Source organism: Dromaius novaehollandiae, chromosome 9 (genome assembly GCF_036370855.1).
Source record: "Dromaius novaehollandiae isolate bDroNov1 chromosome 9, bDroNov1.hap1, whole genome shotgun sequence".
NCBI classification, from domain to species: domain Eukaryota; kingdom Metazoa; phylum Chordata; class Aves; order Casuariiformes; family Dromaiidae; genus Dromaius; species Dromaius novaehollandiae.
The window spans coordinates 7,159,396-7,177,768 of NC_088106.1; the positions used below are offsets into that span (position 1 = coordinate 7,159,396).

The 18,373-nt window shown below is 47.0% G+C and overlaps 1 protein-coding gene across 3 annotated transcripts; it reads left to right on the forward strand.

Moving 5' to 3' along the window:
- Nucleotides 1-1,205: 1,205 nt before the first annotated feature.
- Nucleotides 1,206-15,763, forward strand: TMEM212 (transmembrane protein 212). 3 transcript variants are annotated; one of them, XM_026105678.2, is made up of 3 exons: nucleotides 7,563-8,487; nucleotides 12,866-12,925; nucleotides 13,493-15,763. In XM_026105678.2, the coding sequence occupies exons 1-3, from the start codon at nucleotides 8,329-8,331 to the stop codon at nucleotides 13,844-13,846; spliced, it is 573 nt and encodes a 190-aa protein (XP_025961463.2). In that variant the 5' UTR covers nucleotides 7,563-8,328; the 3' UTR covers nucleotides 13,847-15,763. The 3 variants fall into 3 exon arrangements, 1 of the variants encoding a protein (XP_025961463.2); XR_003260017.2 differs by lacking the exons at nucleotides 7,563-8,487; nucleotides 12,866-12,925 and adding an exon at nucleotides 1,206-1,482 and having other exon boundaries at nucleotides 13,493-13,617; XR_010390441.1 differs by lacking the exons at nucleotides 7,563-8,487; nucleotides 12,866-12,925; nucleotides 13,493-15,763 and adding exons at nucleotides 1,206-1,482; nucleotides 3,722-5,733.
- The last annotated feature ends 2,610 nt before the right edge of the window (nucleotides 15,764-18,373 follow it).

Below are 18,373 nucleotides of genomic sequence, written 5' to 3' on the forward strand. Positions count from 1 at the left end.
TGCAAGCTCCCCTCGCTCCCTGGGGGCCCCGTGGCTGATTATTTCACATAAATACTCAACATTGCACTGAAATCACAGCCTTTTGGGGAAGAGGTATTGAAGGTTTGTGTGGTGTTGGCTGAGCTTCAGCAAATAAAACTTGTCTCACAGAAATTCAAGCACAATAAGACTTCACTGCCAGCAGCAATTAGAAATGAGCATTATCTAATTGCTTTCTACTGTAACTTCACTTTGGTTTTTTCCCCTGGTGAGAGACAGGAGAGCGGAGGTGTGCAGATACCTTCCACAGATTTACTCTCGGTAAATGGGTAGTTCTTATAAACTCTTCAGAACTGGTTGAGTTGAAGTTCTGGAAAGGTTTTTCTCATGTTCATTCTGAATCACTTTTCTTTTCCATCTTCTAATCCCTGACACAGCGCCTTTTGTCAGGCCTTGGTGGTTCAGGCTGGGCTTCTATTGCAAAACCCGCATTGCTAAGTCCTCCTGAAGGCTCATTTTGCAATGAAATGGGAGGCTGAGGTTTCCCCTGGAGAGATCAAAGTGAAGCCCATCCAGAAGTATAGTACGTTCCAGCACGGGAAAAAAGGGACAAGGGTTGGGTTTATCATATTTAGGTTAGTATTAGTATTAGTAGTTGTATGTAGGTCAGTATTTATTTCGGTAAACTATTGCCATCAATGGCTTAAGTATTGGCTGGCTTGCTTTGAATAGCCTCCGACGGGGAGAAGTGTGGTGTCCTGGAAGTGCCAGGCGGATTTTGCACTTTGGGAACTGCAACCCCACTGCATTCCTAAAGCACTGCAGACCCGACGCTGCTCGGTACAGAATCCCTTTGGCTTGCCTGAAACCCATCCCAAACTCCCTGCGCTGCAGACCTTCCAAAACGCAGATGACGTACTGCACTAATCTGATTGTCAGGAGGCTCCTAGTGACTTCAACCGCAGTTCGGAGTGTTCAGCATTTTGCAAATCAGACTAGACCAAGATGCCGTAAGAGGAACACCCTTGATTTCCCATTTCCAAAACCGGTGGTTACTTCAGGGGGTTACCGTGCCCGTGCAAGTATGTTTGTTTAGGGTGGTACCGATGTTTATGATTTCACTGACTGAGACAGCACTCACACAGCAACAGTCTGGAAAAGGACTGGCTTTAATTACGAGCACTAAGGCTTGTTAAGTGACCAAGTATGGTACTGAGTCACATAACAGGAAACTTTAGGGAGACCGTTCAGGCCAATGAAGCTAAGTCCTTTCTCTTAAATCTTTCCTAAGATTGTTTGCTTGCTTGGAACAAAGGAGCCAATAAAGTATTTGGTACCTAAGTAGGCAGTTCCAGCTAGTACAGCACAGGCATCTGATCTGGGGCTAAAGGAGAGGATTTTGTGGATTCCTCGAAACAGACTGGCTGGAATGTGGCGGGAGCGGGGACGCGCAGCCCGGGAGGGCATTGCTGACATTCTCGCACGGTCCCCACAGCACTTCAGGTAACGCTGGGCAGCTATATGGGCTTTAAACACAGTTTGTGCTGGGCTTGTTTGTTTTTTTTTTTTTTTAACTTCTACATGAGCAGAAGCAGTGTCTTCAAACTGCAACCTAGGCCTTAAGATGCTCTTTCTTCTACTCTGCGTAAAGCTCTGAAACAGCCAAGGAAACCAGGCTGCGATGGGCTGTTCACACTGCACAAGTGCAGCCCTAGCGCCCGTGCTCGCTCTGCGGAGATGCCCTCTGGCATTAACACGGACACTAAACCCAGCCTGCCCCTGCGGCTCGCCTGACTAAGCCTTTTCCCTTCTGCTAGTCACTGCTGCCTAGGAAGGAGGAAGCCTTTCGAAAGGGCTTGCTGCGCCGGCTGGCCTCCGTTCCTGGGCTGGGGGAAGACCAGATGCCTCCTGGGAATTGTAGTTTCCAGAAAACATGGATTTGCAGCCTTACTGGGAAGGCACGCCAGGAAAGCCGGCTGCTTATCACGGTTTCCCTTGCCTCGGTGCAAGGGAAAATGTGTGGAAATTAAAAGAGGAAATGTTCATAGGTAACTCTGCTGAGAGAACTTGGAAATTAGCAGATTGCAACAGGAAAACTAGAAGGAACTTAGGAGAATTAGACCCCAAGGAAGAAACCCTTTATGCCTGATGCGAATAGGAAAGGGATGGTATTTCTTGGACTCTGTAGTCAAAGGGAAACTAGCCTGCGGCTTAATTTAGAGGTAAAAGCATGCTCGAGGAGAGAGTATTGGTTGGCCAGAGAACCAGACATAGCTAAGCCTTTATGGCTTAAGGGAAACGAAAATACTCTGGCAGAGTTGAAGAAAGCAGTTTTGCAAAAAAGAGAGGGAGAGTTTGGGCTTGAACCTTTCTCTCTGTCAACTAGCATAGGAGAACAGCTCCTCTGAGCACAACATTGGCATAAAAATGAGGCTTCAAGGCAACATGTGTTACAGATCTATAAAACAGAAACTGAAGATACCGCTAAAACAAGAACCTGTTGCTGCAAACGAAGAATTACTGACAAAAATGTACAGCAGTTGTTTGTGGTTTAGGGAAGCTACCGCAGTGTTTGGTGTGCTGGAAGGAAGTGCTTCGAAGGAAGATCATAAAAAACTGAATACAGCGTAAGATCCAGGTTGATAAATCAAAGAACGTACACTGAGCTTATCCAAAGCTTCAAATACTGTTTCTGGGGAAATGTGTTATATTCTTATTCTGTAAAAGCCTATTATGTTCTCCTCTGAAAGAACAAACGTTGTCCTCTGGCTGTGCAAAATTCAGTGCAGTATGTGCTGTGAAAAGTCTGCATGCATTACCTAAAAGTCCTGGGGTCCATCAGCAGAATAACGGGCCTTAGCTGCCCTGCTCAAACGCACAGGCACAAACACCAGTGCTGCAAATCGAACCCCTTCGGTCAATGCATCGCGCCTTATACGCGTACAGGTCCCAGCGAGACCAGGCTCTAGCTAGTCTTCTTTATGCACAAGCAGCTTAGCTGTGGGGGTCTTGATTTCATCACGGATGTTGGTTATCGAGTGGCTGTTGCACAGTCTGTCCTGTGAGGCCTCTCCGTGCTCGGTTGCAGCACCTTGTGTGCACAGAGCTATCTGAAAACTGGAATTTCCTCTCCTGCCTTCCTGGTTTGGGGTATAGCATTAACAGGAGTAGTAAACTGAACACTAAATAACTGGAAATAATAACCAGCAAATACATTTATGAGCTGCGTGGGGCCTTAGAACAATAAAGGATGGCTGATGATTGCTCATTTTTTATTATCTGCGTGTGTCGGTAGTAAAGCTGACACCAGCAGTTAGAATCAAGGCCTTACGCAAATCACTTAGATGGTATTTTCGACTTGTACACACTTAATTAACTTTTCTTCCATGCAGCACAATACAAAAATATTTCTCCAGGTAATATATCTTTTTTCTAGATAAAAAAGTGGAGAGAATTTTAAAGCAAAAAAGCAAGCATAAATTAAAAACTGTTATTCCCATTTTCTGTGCAGACATTTTGGCAATTGATTCTGCTCTAAAAGAAACAATCCTTTTGCTCAGCACTATAATCCATGTGCTTCTGAATTAAAAAGCTGATGGATGAATTCTTGAAAGATGAACTCCAATGGGAGTGCCCGTGGCTTTCTCTGGATCTACGAGGTTGACGTAAGTTTAGGGCATAGTAGTCATACTTACCTTTTCAAGAATAAACTCTTATGATCACTGGTCCTCCTTCCCCACAGCTGGCCAGGCCTCTTGAATTTTTGGAGGGGGGACATTTGACATTATGGGAGAGAGCTGAATAAAACTGCAAGAAAATGGTGGGGAAAAATGGTGGAAAAAGAAGAAGGATGAGAAACATGATAACGATGCGCAGCCCAGCAACACCGCCTGATCGAAACATCCCTTCTTTCTCCAGAAATCAGAGCTGGCCTCGCAGGGTTTGGGCCGAAGCAATAGCCCAGGTCGGGGAGCACGGGAAGGCAGGGAGCGAGCGCAGCCAGCTCGGAGCGCAAGGGTTAAGCTGCTGTCGAAATCACAGCCGCTGCAGTTGCTGTAGCCAACGCCACGATGTTCCTAGATAACAAACTAACGCCAAGCTGTAGATAGCAAAGTACTGCACAGCCCTGAACACCGTATTCAAGGTCTGTGTTTGAGGCCAGCAAGCCCTCAATTTGTGCTGATATGTATTCATTTCTCTATTAAGATAATCTTTATACCTTTAATACAGCCTGGTGTCTGGTCTCCAGAGCAACCTTGGTAAAGGAGTTAATTTTTGTTAATGATACCATGTGAATTGAAAGTTATGGACCTACCAGCATACAAACTATAAGGTCGAAAGAATCAGCTACTGTACAAGTAGTTCAGACTGTCTTCTGAAAAAAAAAACATTCCCTGTGTATCTTGTGAACTCATCCTGTCATGTAGCTTTGCTAGGGTCATGAATTTCCCAACCTTGTGATGTCTGCCCCCAGTTTAAGGTGAATTAAGTGATGTTGACTAACTAATAATTTAGCGTATCCTAGGGGAACACTAATACTTTCCCTGTTCAGCAGAAGTAGCGGTGTAATTTTTTTATTTGCAAAATGCTTCTGAGCTGTACTGAGCCTTACCAGCTCCCCAGGATGTGGAAGGCAAAACCTATTTGCAGCAAGCGTCTCTTCTGCCCTGCCCTGCTGGTGGAAAGAGGGGGATGAAGAACCACCCCAGGATCAGGGAGCTTAAACCAGCTCCTTTCCTAAACTGCCCTTCTCTGCCACGTCCAGAAGTTGTTGAAGAAAACGAAGAACCTGGATCCTGGAGACGTGCTGCAAACGCTCATCGGATAAGCTGAGAGCTTTGCACAGCAGCCACGCAGCTCTGATGCAATGGCTCTGAGACCCAGCAGGACAAATACAGTCGTTCAGGCTGACCTCCTGAATACACAGGTTACCCCCTTTTCCTGGAAGCTGGATTAAAGCTTGTCTTTCAGAATACCACTTCACCTTGCTTCAAAGACTCCAAGCGATAACGATTCCGCTTTCTGCCAGGACAATGCAGCTTTCAAGGCTGAACATTTTTATTTCCGCCTTTACCTGTGGAATCTGGTTATGACTTTCCCAGCAATGCAAGCGTGCACTTCTGCAATAGATATCTTGTCCCTAGGCCTGGAAGCCCTGCTAATACTTGGTGTGCCCTCACTGGGATGCATTTGTGAAACATTCGTTTGTGAAACATCTGTGCTCATTCCACACAATTCAAGGGGTTTTTTGTTCCAAGCGTCAGTACTCTGTGGCAGGACACTATGCAGAAACGCAAGTGTGCCGACACCGATGCGGTGCCCTGTATCAACCTGAGCTCCGTACCGTCACCTTCCTCACCCCACCCGAGAAACAAATCAAAAATTATTCCAAAAGACTGACTTTCTGTGAAAGCATGCCGACGGGAAACTGTGGAGTTTGCAACCTCTGTCTCCCTGCGACGAGGCCCCCGGATTTGCCCTCCAGCGGCCGAGGACCGGGAGCGGGCGGCTGCAGCTGTGTTGGTCGATAAAAGACTGGCCAGAAGGCTCCGGCTCTGCCTTTTTTTGGAAAAGAAGCTAGAGGAATTGCCCTCTCCCCCGGGCCCCAGCACGCAGCGTATGAGATAATACAGGCTGGCCTTTTCTTTGCAGCTGTATTGTTTTAGTGCTTGGAAAATAGCAGTAGGCTGAGTAATGAGTCATCTGTCACTAGATGGGGTTAAAGTAATTTCCGTTTTCTGTTGCCATGGGGAAATCAACGTCCTAAGATTTGTCCTTTCTCCCACTCAAACATGTGGGAGTAGAAAGCCTGCAACCCAGCAGGGCTAAACACTTTTTTTTATTATTATTTTTTCCCCCCTTGCAAACAAACTTCCCTGCATGGCCTTGCAGCTGTCAGTCCGTTCCCGGAATCGGCCGGTTAACAATGTCATTCCCCTCGGATTGCAAAAAATCCAGAAACAGAGTTTAAGTAAATATTTGACATAAATTCGGGAATTGCTTCATCTTATCACTTGTAAGAGTCTCTGTTGCTTGTAAAGTTTTTATGTGCACCCTCAAGGTGATTATAAACTTGACATTTTAGAAATAAAATTCCATGCTTTTTAAAAAAAAGTATATTAGAGTAGCAGGTCACCGGCATTCAGCACATAGTGATTAACAGAAACAGGAAAGAGGAAATTGCAGTAAATACCATTTAAAAGCCTTGCTAATGTATAGCTTATATGAGCAGCGGCATAGCAACATCTAGTGTTGATCAGGGATATAGCTGAAAGTCATCTTAATGCTTCATTAATAGCCGCTGGATGGAAGCGCACCGGAGAACAGCCTAAGTCCATCTACAGAGAAACCGCTTGAGGTGCATTTTGAATCGAGCTCAACATGCCACATGGACACTGCTTTTCATTTAAAAGACACCTTATGCTCAAAGTTAAGCTACTCGACTCCTTTGCAGATAAACATTATGATTTAACATTCATTTAGTTTTAATTAGTTAAGTCTAACTAAATTGGTTAAGTTTAACTAAACATTAGTTTAGCTTTTAGTGCAGTTTTAATTATTTTTAATGGCTTTAAGTTAAGCCCATGCAGTCTTTTTTTCACAGAAGGAAGCTCTTCCATCCCAATTTTTCCTCAGTGTTGAATATTTAAACAAAATCACCGGCTGCCTTAGATTACAGCCAATATTGCATGGATACTGCTTCATCCTCAGTAAAATAACATCCTTTGCCTTTTTTCAAACAAAACAAATTCATGAATGGCTGCTTTCCAAAGCCAGCTCTGTCTTGCAACACCCTGCGAACAGATTTTTGCCACGTTTAAGTTTATTACATGATCTAATTAGCATGACTGTGTAGGTGCCTGGAATGCGCTGCAGAAGCACGCGAGTGTACAAACCGTGGTTATACAAGGTGCCGCGGGGACGCGCTTACCGCAGACAGAGACCTGGATCAGGCTCTGTGTACTTTTCGGCAGGATTTTGGGAGTGAGAAGCTGGGCAAGGAGAGAGATATGACATCCAAGTTTGTAGCAGAGGAATCGATCGGGAGCAGGAAGGATGCAATGCCACATAATCTTCATAGCTTAAAAATACAATTAAAATTCTAGAAATGTGTCTGGTTTGTATGCACATTTGTCGCTTTTAGCTCAAAAAAACAGTTAAAAAGTCTATGCATGCCTCAAAGCAAGAACTGCATACTTGCAAGCTACCGTGTGAGGCTCTTTCTTCGTCAGCAGTGAAATGCAACTTCTAAGTAACAGCCAAAAACGCGGGTTGTCAACCACTCAGGCCATGAGAAAGGCATTAGGGTGTCTCTTGGAAAGACACAGCCGAAACAGAGATCGGCGCTCTCTGCTTCATGTTATTAAGACATTCACACTGCCCTAACTAAATTAAACGGGAAGCTAAGTAATACAAAGCTATTAGGCTCTCTTTCTTCCTTCTGCCTGCATGAAATCACATTTTCAAGTTACATGTGATCTTTCCGTGCCGTTGGCGGGGTCAGGCCCTGGGAGCATCTGGCATGCCCATATTTTCCTTCAGGCCCATGAAGTCATCCTGCCGGCTGCATTCCTAGCGCAGTGACATGCAATTTTCCACGTGTCACTCGACTGACTTGCACACTGAACACATTAACTTAATGGAAGATTGTGCATATTTAACAAACTTGCGAGCCCTGCTAATTCTGTTCTAACTGAAGTAGAAGAGGAGTAACGTTTGATAAAGGAGGTCAATTTTATTTGAATAAACACGCTTTAAGCAGCCTCCTGTGCTATGCGGTAAAGCAGTTCAGCGCCAAATCTTGCAATCAAAACTAAGACCCTATCCCCCCGCCAAGATTTTCCTGCTACAAACAGGCTGCATCAAAAATAACTCTCGCTGCAGAGACCGTGGTCCCGCTCAGAAAGACTTATCAGCGTCCCGCAAAGGCGGCTAGCGCGGAGGGTGCTGCTTTCCTTTTGGCTGCGAGGGGCAGCCCCGCGTTGGAAATAGCAACCGCTGGCTGCCGGCGCAGGGGAAGCGATCCATCCGCGGGGCAGGCGGATGAAGGAGCAATTCAGGAATCACAGGACAGGCTTTCTGCAGCTGGAAGTGAATGGGAACGACTCTCCGAAAAAAACCCCAAATTATTCCCGGGGGTGCTGGGGCCTTATTTACTCCCCTGTAATACTTCTGCTTCTGTAGGAATAGCTGACAATAAACAGAATGGTGCCCCACGGTGCCAGGTAAACAGCTCCCGCATGCCATGGCTACGGTCTCTAAGGAGCTTCTGTTTATTGTGAAACGTCTTTGCCCAGGCTTCGGCTGCAGATCCGCGCTGTGAATCCAGCAGAGAGACACGCAGGGAAAATGAAGAGCTTGTACGACGTTACTGGAGGGATGCTTATTACCTTGGGGATTATAAGCATTTTTTCCGGAATCTGTGCTTTCTTCCCTGTTTTTTCTTATAAGCCCTGGTTTGTCGGATGGAGCGTGTGTCTCGCCAGTCCCGTTTGGAGCGGAGCTTTGGTAGGCAGAGCAAAGGTGCTATCGAAGGAAAGATGTTCGTCATGTTACTGAGATTTAAGGAAAAAATGAACTATGTCTGAATTATTTCCTAGCTCCTGTGAACTCTTTTTAAAAAGAGGAATCATTAGAATTACATGAAACTAAACTGAGAAACTCCCTGGGGGCTCTTCATGAGAATTAGATTTGCAGTAAATATTGGTGGATTGATTATTATCATGACATGCTGATTTTTAATTTCCTTTTTAGTAATAAAACCAAAACTTTCCAATTCTGAGCCAAATTTGGATTCAGTTAAAGTAGTGCAAATGTAAATTAACATCTCCAGGGTTGCGCTGGTATAACTGAGATCATAGTTTAGCTCTTTTCTTTGGTTCGTTTCCTAAAGTTTTGCATTTCCGGAGTTTTGTTTTAAATGATGCAATAAGAGAAGCACAACAAGCTTCAAAGGTAGCCACAGGTCTGTGAAATCTTTATCCTTACTTAAAAGGTGATGCGTGCCCAGTCCCTCCTCGCGGAAAGCGGCTGGTTGCACAACATAAAAGCTGATCCGATTTTTTGTGACAAAGTCCTGCCGTTGCGAGGGTTAAAGGGAGCTCAGTTAGAGGAAGGGTCAATCTTCACCCCTCCTGGGTGGCAGAAGTGGGGCAGATCGCCAGGGAATTATTACCCTATGTTTTCCGGTGGAAGTGATAATATTCTCATGATTTGGATGATAGCAATTTAGACATGGGGTTTAGAGCTATTCCTGTTGCATGGCTGGGAAACCATGCACCAGTTTGTGCTTTTCTTTTTAATCCAAAAGGATTGAAAAGGGAGAAAGAAAGTAAAGAAAAAGATTTTTCATGGCATCTTCATTTCTAGCATTCCTCATGGGCTCGTGCCAAAGACTTGACTACACCATTTCACGGCAAAGTGAACACCTCTTTCCTAACCTTCCATCAACCTTGGGATGTTTATTTTTCTTCAAACATAGCTGTTTGCAGCACACTAACAAGAACTGAAGATCTTTTTACACTGCTATTTGTTTACTGAAGACATCAAAGCCTTTTTTTCATGAGCAAATGCCTTCTTTGAGGAGGTACAATCTGCAAACAGACATGCAAAACCAAGGTGTGCTCTCTGTGGAGCAAAATAAAACCACAGAGCACTGAAGATTTAGTTATTTTTTTACCTGACTTTCTAAATTTAGCTCTGCTTCATCTCTCATTCCTCAGCTTCTCGCACTGTTTGTTCCTAACCGAGCGCCGTGCTGTTTCAGCAGACCTTCCCAGGGCCTTCAGTTCAGTTTGAAGTCAGATGGAAGAGTACGACTCCAAGCCGGGACGGTGACAGCGATAGCAGCTAACCTAAAACAAATATTTTGCAACATCGATGGACAGATTCATTCCCTCATTTCGGCTTGATGGTCAAGATACTATGCCACAGTGACAGAGAGCAGCGTGCTGAAGTTTGGTGCTTGGTCTCATCAAGAGCAGCACGTTATTCAGCTCTGGGTTCAAAGCCAGGCTGCGGCTGCTTGGGAACGTGCCATGGCGGGAAGGAGAGATTCAACAAAGTCTGCTGAAATAATCAGCTAAGGAGTACTGAGGCATGCTTCCCACAAGTTATTTAGGTGTGTTGAGGCTATTTTAAGGCTAGTGGAACTCACACTTGTTACAGGGTAATTAGGATTAGCCCCGTAGGGAATAGAAAGCAGTGTAAATATCACCATTTACACACCCCTGGTATTTCCAGCCACACGTCAGGTACAGCCTGGTCCCAAATGCGCATCCTACCCTTCGGAGTCTAGTGGCGATTTTCAGGGAGCACGAAGCATGGGCAGCACATCACAGGACACGTCCCCTTGGAAGACCTCCTCCTGGAGCAGACAAACTCCCTCAGGAGCTACTCAGCCTCCTTGGCAAGCCGGGCTGTAGTATGGGCAACAGGGGAGGTGAGGACAACGAGCACGAAGGATGGGACAAGGATGGACTGAGGAGGTTTCTGCCCCGCGAGGGAGGAACCCACCCCAAGCTGTGCTGCAGATCGCAGGTCCAGTGTCAGAGGCTTTCTGAGAATCAGAGGGTGACATGAAACATAAATAGCAATTAGTTAGGCAGAGCCGCACAAGGTCTAGTTAATGAGAAATGGTGATCTACATCTGCTGGTGAAGGATGGTGCATTAGGGGCATCCTCAGCAAGATCCTGCTTTTCTTCTTCTGCTCGTTTGGCTGTGGGTGTCAGCATGCACCACCACAGCACCTTGGAAGACACCTCATACAGCCTGGTGCCTGCAGCCACGTTGCCACCAAGGGGCACCACCTGGCCAGGGAGGTTTCTCAGCCCAAGGTCCACAGAGGAGATGGGTGAGGAGCTGGAAGTAGCTGGGTGGCGATGCATGGAGACAGGAGCAGAAGGGAAGGGGCCCAGAGGGCAGAGGCTGGTGCCAACAGAGGAGGACCGGCAGCTGCAGAAGGGCCGAGAGTCATCGGAACAGGCAAGGACCGAGCGCTGGCCGGGGCCACGGGGACAGCGTTGCAGCAGCAGGGGCACAGCTCTGGGACACAGGATGGAGCAAGCGCCAGTGCATGGGCACTTGGCCCCTGCCATCTTCAGGGTGCTGCTGAGCTTGGGTTCAAAGCCTGGTGCAGACTTGTTGCCTGGGACATGAGTGAGGGAAGCAGTGGCCATCATTTGCCAGGCACCAAGGACACAGCCCGAGCTCGGCTCCGAGCGGTGCAGCCGGGCTGCTGCCAGAGCCCCGGCCATCAGCAACGGGGCACCTCCTCCCGCCGCACCGGCTCAGGTGACTCACAGAGCCCTTTCAAAGCCTTCCCTTAGGAAATCAGACAAAATGGCAGAGCCTTATAAAAGAGAAAGAAAACAGTTTTAAGCACATCCAACTTTGGGATAGAGAGTAAAGTCTTTTGCCAGGGAATTTAAAACAAACTGGAAACTGATCATCTGCTCATTTAAGTGATGTGCCTGGAGCTAAACCAGCAAGGCGGAATAATCTCCACCCCGCTTTCATCCGCCTTGAAGTTTTACTTTGTTCCACCAGCCACATGTGCGCTAAGTGTAAATTGAAGGCCTCTTAGCTGGAAAAGCAAATTGTGAAAAGGGCTCAGGCCTCCTCTTATAATTCAGCTTCAGTATTACAATTACATTTAATGGCACTTTTATTTTGTTGTATTATTTGTTCTGGCTACAACCCTCTAGGATCCCTTGAAGACTTTTTTTTCCTGGTGGATTTAGCCAGCAGCCACTCATGAATCCAGATGTTTCTGCTTTTATCCATGGGAATTTTATGGTATGGATACGCCAAGATTATAACTTCAGGCTCAACCTCAAGACAAGTATTTTTCAGATTCTCTAAATCAAAAATGAAAATGGAAAGTGCCATGAAAAACCTGGGCCCTAATACGTTTCACATGCCAAAATGGAAATCGAACCACAGGACTACATTGCTCAAGGTTCTGGACTGCCGTTGCGGCAGCCTCCTCCTTTGCACCAGAAATTAGAGCCCAGATCGTGCTATTTTCGGAGTGTTCCCGTACACATTCCTGCTTTAAGCACATCTTCGGTTCTTCTTTCCATTCATCATCAAGAAATTAGGAGCTAAGATACATGTGGGTCCAAGATGCTTACGCTGGAAAAAAGATTACTCCTTGTAAGCCAAACTCACTGCTGGTGCAATTAAATGGATGAAATTGCGCCTGTTTATATCAGCTCAACATAAGCCCAGATATTCTGCCCTTTAAAACCGGTTCTGAAATAAGGGCAAAGACAAAACACACCGGTCCCTGATGGAGAACTGGTGAATAATGCCATTCACCCCCTTGCCCTGTATTTGTCACCGGGAGGAGCCACCGCACAGTGCCAGCAGCCGCCCCGCTCTGCCGGCCGCGTCCTCCCCAGCACTCTTCCAGCCACTGCCTAGCTAATCCCCCGTCTCCTTACCTCTGCGTACACTGACCTAGGGAGCAATGAGGACAAATCTCGGACGGGCACAGCAGAATAGTCTATCCCCCTTCCCAAGACACTAGCACACAGCAGCTCCTGAGTTCCTGCTCTGATAGCAACAGATCTTCAGCTGCTGGATCAAAGGCAGTTTAAATTATTCCTAAAAGCTTTTCTAAGGCTTCCTGCAGCATGGAAGAGCAGGGCAGGACAAGAAGCACACCACGCCACAATCCCATCGCCCAGCCCTGCTCAGGGCAGCTCCATGCAGCAAGTTCAGCCCATCCTTCAAAGCCCTTCAAGGGTGGTGGGACCGCTCTTGGCAGCAGCGAGCGCTTGTGCGGGAGAAGAGCTTGTGCTGGGTCATGGCACACCGCTGCCTAAATGATTACCCCCCGGCACCGGTCACAGGGCTAACACCCGTTTCCCCCATCCGCAGGCTGTCACTGCTGGTGTCCTCCTCCTCTTGGCTGCCAGAGGACGAACGCGCAGGTCGCTGGTAAATGGGTGCTGTTATCGGGGATGGGTGCTGGGTGCAGGAGGCGGCAAGGGAACTGCAGAATTAATCTCAGGGCATTCAGCACATTTCTTACTAAAGTGATGGATCAAGTAAGCCGCACAATGTTTACAGAGGGTGTGTGTTAAGTATCCTACCAGCATGGTCATTTTACCTGTTCCCACCATATTTTCTGTTCTATAATGAGGAATTTTGTTAGCGTTCAAGTACATAATTTAAATTTTTTAAAGGCTACTCACAACTGCATGAACATACCTGTTCTGATGTATTCTTCTAGTACTTCAGTAAAACATGGTTCCGCTGAATGTCTTCCCTGTAAAAAAAAATTATTTAGCAATATTTCATATGAAACGCATGTTGCTAATTTCCTACTATTTCTCTTTTTTGGTCACAAAATAGAGGGGATTGAATATAAAAAGCCAGAGGGTTTTTTCCAAGTTGGAAGTGAAGGAAACCAAAAATACTTAGCTCTTTAGTTTACAACTGTTTTAGAAAAATTTCTCTCAGCAGGTCAAAAACACGATCAAACCTTTTTTGTCTCAATTTCAGTGGGAAGCTAGTCTCACCCTCGGCATCCTGAGCATCATGGGTGCCTCCGTGCAGTTTGCTGTCGCCGTTGCATCTCTCCTCCTCGGCCCGTACTGCTACTACTCATTCGCCGGGATCGCCGGGACCAACTACCTGGGCTACGCGGTGCTGTTCCCCTTCCCCTACGCCGACTTCCCAAACCTTTGCAAAGACCCGGCGCACTACGAGTGGTACCACCTGGCTCTACAGCTACTCGACCTGTGCTCAAGTCTTGCCATACTCTGCTCATCGTTGGCTTTGGTGATCAAGCTCGTGCTGCGGCTGCTCCGGTTTGGACACTTGAACGGGAGCGTCGGTCACCCCGGGGAAGGCTGATGGCCCCTGTCGGGCTGGGAGCGTGCCCCGAAGGGTGGTGGAGCTGGTCAAGGACAGACAGATCCCCAGTGCACTCGCACCACGTTTGCACATCAGGAGCTCCCTGAAGCCGTGTGAATCAGCCCATCCTTAAACTATTTTATGGAGAAAATAATTTGGCCCTTCATATCCTTTACAGCCCAGGGCCTGTTCAGCTAGAGGAGACACACCTTTAGCATACCTGGTTAGGGCCTATGATTTTAGGGCCTGATCAAAATTGTAGGAAAATTATATAGTTTTCTTCTGACATGAAAGCAAGCAGAACCTGAACCTTTCTTTCCACTCTTCCTTATGACTGAACTCCTCCCTGGCAATAACCTAAGGGCCCGTTAAAACTTGCATGGACACAGACCCGTTACCTGAACAGCAAAAGAGGCATCAAAAATAATCACCCGTACGCACGTACCATCCCCGCTCCATGCAGAGCTTCACTAGGCAGCAGCACCTTGAAAGCGTGGGAGGACTCGAGGCTGAGGTACGAGCAGCAGCAGAACAGGGGCCTTGGGCGAGTGGGAGCCGAGCCAGGGCCGTAGCCGCACGCGCTCCCGGGATGAGGTGCATCCCGCACTGCCAGCCCCATCCACCCCGGCCCCGTACAGCTTGGGGCTCTCGCTCTCAGCTCAGGCAATCACCAGCTTTATTATGGGAAGGAAAATCTCAACTTTCAGGTCTCCAGTCTCTGGGTTTTTATTCTTTAACCTTTGTTTAGAGCCTGTCTTGAATTCACTAAAATAACGGCATTTCCATGAGAACAGTGCAGAAATGCACTCGTATGGGGCACTGGAAAAATCTGGTGTCGAAAAAATGCTGTTTCTTCCTGCTCCGACACCTTAGCCCAGCGTACCACAACAAGACCAAATGTTTGCAATCTAAATGACTGGACAGCTGTTGAATTTTGTAATTCCCTTAAGCTTTATTAATATTATTCCTAATTTTCATGCCCTCCATGGTGTTTTACAGAGAACATGAAATGGTCCTTTGTTATTAGTGCAGTCACTGCTTTGCTTCCAGTAAGCACCATTTCTCTGCCCCCTGCTCCTGGTCTCCTTACATGAGCAAAGCAAAGTCCTGCAGCTGCCCAGTGCTCTGGTCCCAACGCAGCACAACCCTTGAGTGTCCCAACAGCCCCAAGACCAGAAGGGGAGGCACGTGAGGACACATCTTCAGCAGGGGCAGGATCCTCAGCCCTTTGCAGAGTCAGGCCCCACCAGCCCAGGAGTTTTCTCCTCCAGCAGCATGGTCAGTACCTTGCCCAGAGCTCCCAGCTGAACACCCAGTAGATCCACCAGTCTTGAGGCTGCTGCAAAACCCCATCCCTTGCCCGCAGCGTTTCGCAGCCTGCCCTCAGAGATTTACGAGCGTTAGCCACGGCCGCAAAAGAAATCCAGAAGGTTTTGTTGCAAAGCTAATGCCGCAAGCACCACTAAAGCCATAAAACACCCCGGCGTACCTGATGCGTGCTGGGTGGTTACGAGCGGGACACCCGAACGCAGAGCGCCAGCTCAGAAGAGGCCGCGTGGAACTGTGCCAGCCTGACAACGGGGTGTCGTTTAATGAGCGTAGATTTAAGTGTGGAAATCCAATATGAAACAGTTGCAGCCAGCATTGCCTGCATTCCTGGAGTGGCACTAAACTGGCGAAAAGCAGAGAACGGAGACACTGGCCCAGACATGCTCCAGCTGTCCGCGACTACCTCTTCCCTCCTCCACCGAATGCAGCTATGCAGCTTGTTTTCATTTCATTAGTGGATGTTATTTTTGCAGCCTGCTAAAAGAAGAGAAAAGGGGAAGAGAGTCCTTAAAATGCTTTTAGGTTTATTTTTAAGAACTGGGCAGTTTCTTTCCCTTTTATCAGAGATAAAGTATAGCCTTTAAAACATGTGTGAGGCCTATTATTAGCTAAGCACGTGCTTCTCAGACAAGGTCCTTTATCTCAGGGAGAGCAGCTTTTGCATCGTGGTGGTTATTCACGTAAGTTGTACTCATTTAGTACGGAGCAACATGCAATTAAATAGCCATATAAAACGCCCACAGAATGAGCAGCAGCTGCCTACAGGTAGCCTTAAATTTCATGCACTCGCTTGCCAAGTGCTTCAGCTCTCTCCCGATAGCATTTCTCATCAGCACGGGGGAGCAGAGCAGGCCCTTTCCCCAACGCCGTGGGCAGGTAAGCAGCAGGCACTCCCATGCCAGGTGCTGGTGCAAATCGAGCATTTAATGAGTTTGTTAAAAGCCTGGTGTTGCAGATCGCTGTTGATGGCATTGCTTCCTGATCGAGCACAGGGTCAGCCTTCCCCATGCTCCCTTCCCTCCGCTCGGCAGCGCGTGCAAGAGCAGCGCTCAGCCATTTTCAAGGTTAACAAGTGCTCACATCCAAGATCTGATCATTTATTTTCCCTCTCTTTACGCGAGTTTTGCTGTACAGGGACATGTCAGCATGCACCGCCCGCCCCCCCAGCTGGGGACACTCCACCCTATGGAAAAGTCACAAGCATTTGCCAAGTGAAAGGCCGGGATTATATAGCTTCCCGCTGAGCGGGGTGGGAATTCTCAGTCAGTTTGTGCTGGGCTTCCCAGGAAAAACCTTCCCTCCCTTTTTAATACTGACAGACTTGAGCAGAGCAGCAAGCTTTCAGCACTGCTCCATGTTCCTTTCTAAAAACCAAGGCGCAACATTCAGAGTGTTTTACCATTTGATGCCTCCTTCTCCTAGGGACAAGGGCATATACGCTACACCAGGACGTCCCCATATCGGAGTTTTGCACGTTCCTACTGTATTCCAGATGGGAGAAGAGCTATAGGTCAAACACACTGGGACACGGCAGCCGCCTGCTCTGCTTTAGCATGGACGCAAAGCGGCCAGTTCAATAAGTTCTTGCTACCACCTCCTCCTCCTCCTCCCCTTCCTCCTCCAGCCCCACCAGACCCCAAGCACGAACCCGCAGCCCTCACCCAGCGATGCGGGAGGCATCGGGGGAGCGTGCCGACACACACAGCACCCTGCTCTTCCCAGCACAGGGCCAACGCTGCCAGGCAATCTGGGGCCTGACGGTGTTTTAAAGTGGGTGGGAAGATGCAAAAGAAATTTTGGACAATTTCATGAGATGTTCTTTCCATTTTGTGACATTCAGATCAGATCATTTCCTTTTCACCCTTTTTTCCTTTTAGTAGTTTTCAATTTTTTACCTAATGAAAATCTATTCTCACACTAGAATCTAATTTCTATTTAAAGGAAAAAAGGATGACTTTTTCAAGCAATGAATTTCATAAGATTCCCCAAACCCAGAAGCCCAAAACAAAAGCCTAATGCTGAGCCTATGAGCAATTCCATTTACCTCACCATATGCACTTATCTTTAAGCGCATGCTTAAGTGGTCCACTGGCAAGAGCTAGAGAGCTTACCTCTCCCAGATGACCCTATTTAATATTTACCAATATTAATCTACTCAGTAACTGTAAACTCCAGGAAAAAAGCATTGAATTACCTCTCCACAGAGCTTTCCAAAGCATAACTTCTACATTACCCAGGAGGGTCAAAACGTTGCATGCTTTGAGTGCTCCAGAGCTGAACAGACCCAAAAGCCGAGGGAATAAGTGAAGGGGCGTTGATTGATTTTGCCAGGCTGTGGACTGGATCCTGTATGAACAGAAACGCCTTTCTGGTTTTGACACTATGACTAAGAGGGATAACAAAGACTCTCTGCTGACATAAAGAAAATTTGTTTTACGGATTGACATCCAGTTAACCTCCAGTCGCCAGTGCACTTAAAGGAAGCTGTTAATTTAACAGTTGTGTCAAAGATATGGCAGAACATGCGTTGAGGAGAATTTATGGAAGTCTCCAAGCCTAATGTCAGCATTAACACCTGCACGAGACAACACTGACTGCAGGGAGCTCTCTGTATATACAGTGTGCTTCAAGAATCTGCTCTTGACAAGGGGAAAATTTTTAAAACAAATAATCAGGAGTAACTGATACAGACTTCAGACCCAGGCTTTAGTACATGGTCTGCTGTGAAAACATACTCCAGCAGAAAGCAGCTCCAGAGTCCTACATGTGCTTCCTGTTGGACTCGATGCAAAATGGATGGATTAATCCTCTCGCACCATTTGGGGGTAAAACACTCCCACAGGGCCTCATCTCACGCTATTGTACAGTTTTCTCAGCAGTCCTCAAGAACCAGAAAAGTTTATTTTGCTATTAAGCCTGAGCAGTGCCTTGATTTTAATGCAGTTAAATTTGACTAGAGGTGGCATGTTTTACTGAGACCACTGTTTATATATGCCAGGGCAAGAGTAGATGGCAATGGCAAGACACTTATCTCAAATGGGATGCTTGATCTAAAAGTAACATAGGGCATAAAGGGCCTGATTCAACAAAATACTCCAGCACATACCCAGCAGCAAACGTGCAGCTGATCCTGCTGAACTCAGCTTGACACAAGTGCTGTAACTAGTATTCTTATGATAATAAGGATTCATTATGACC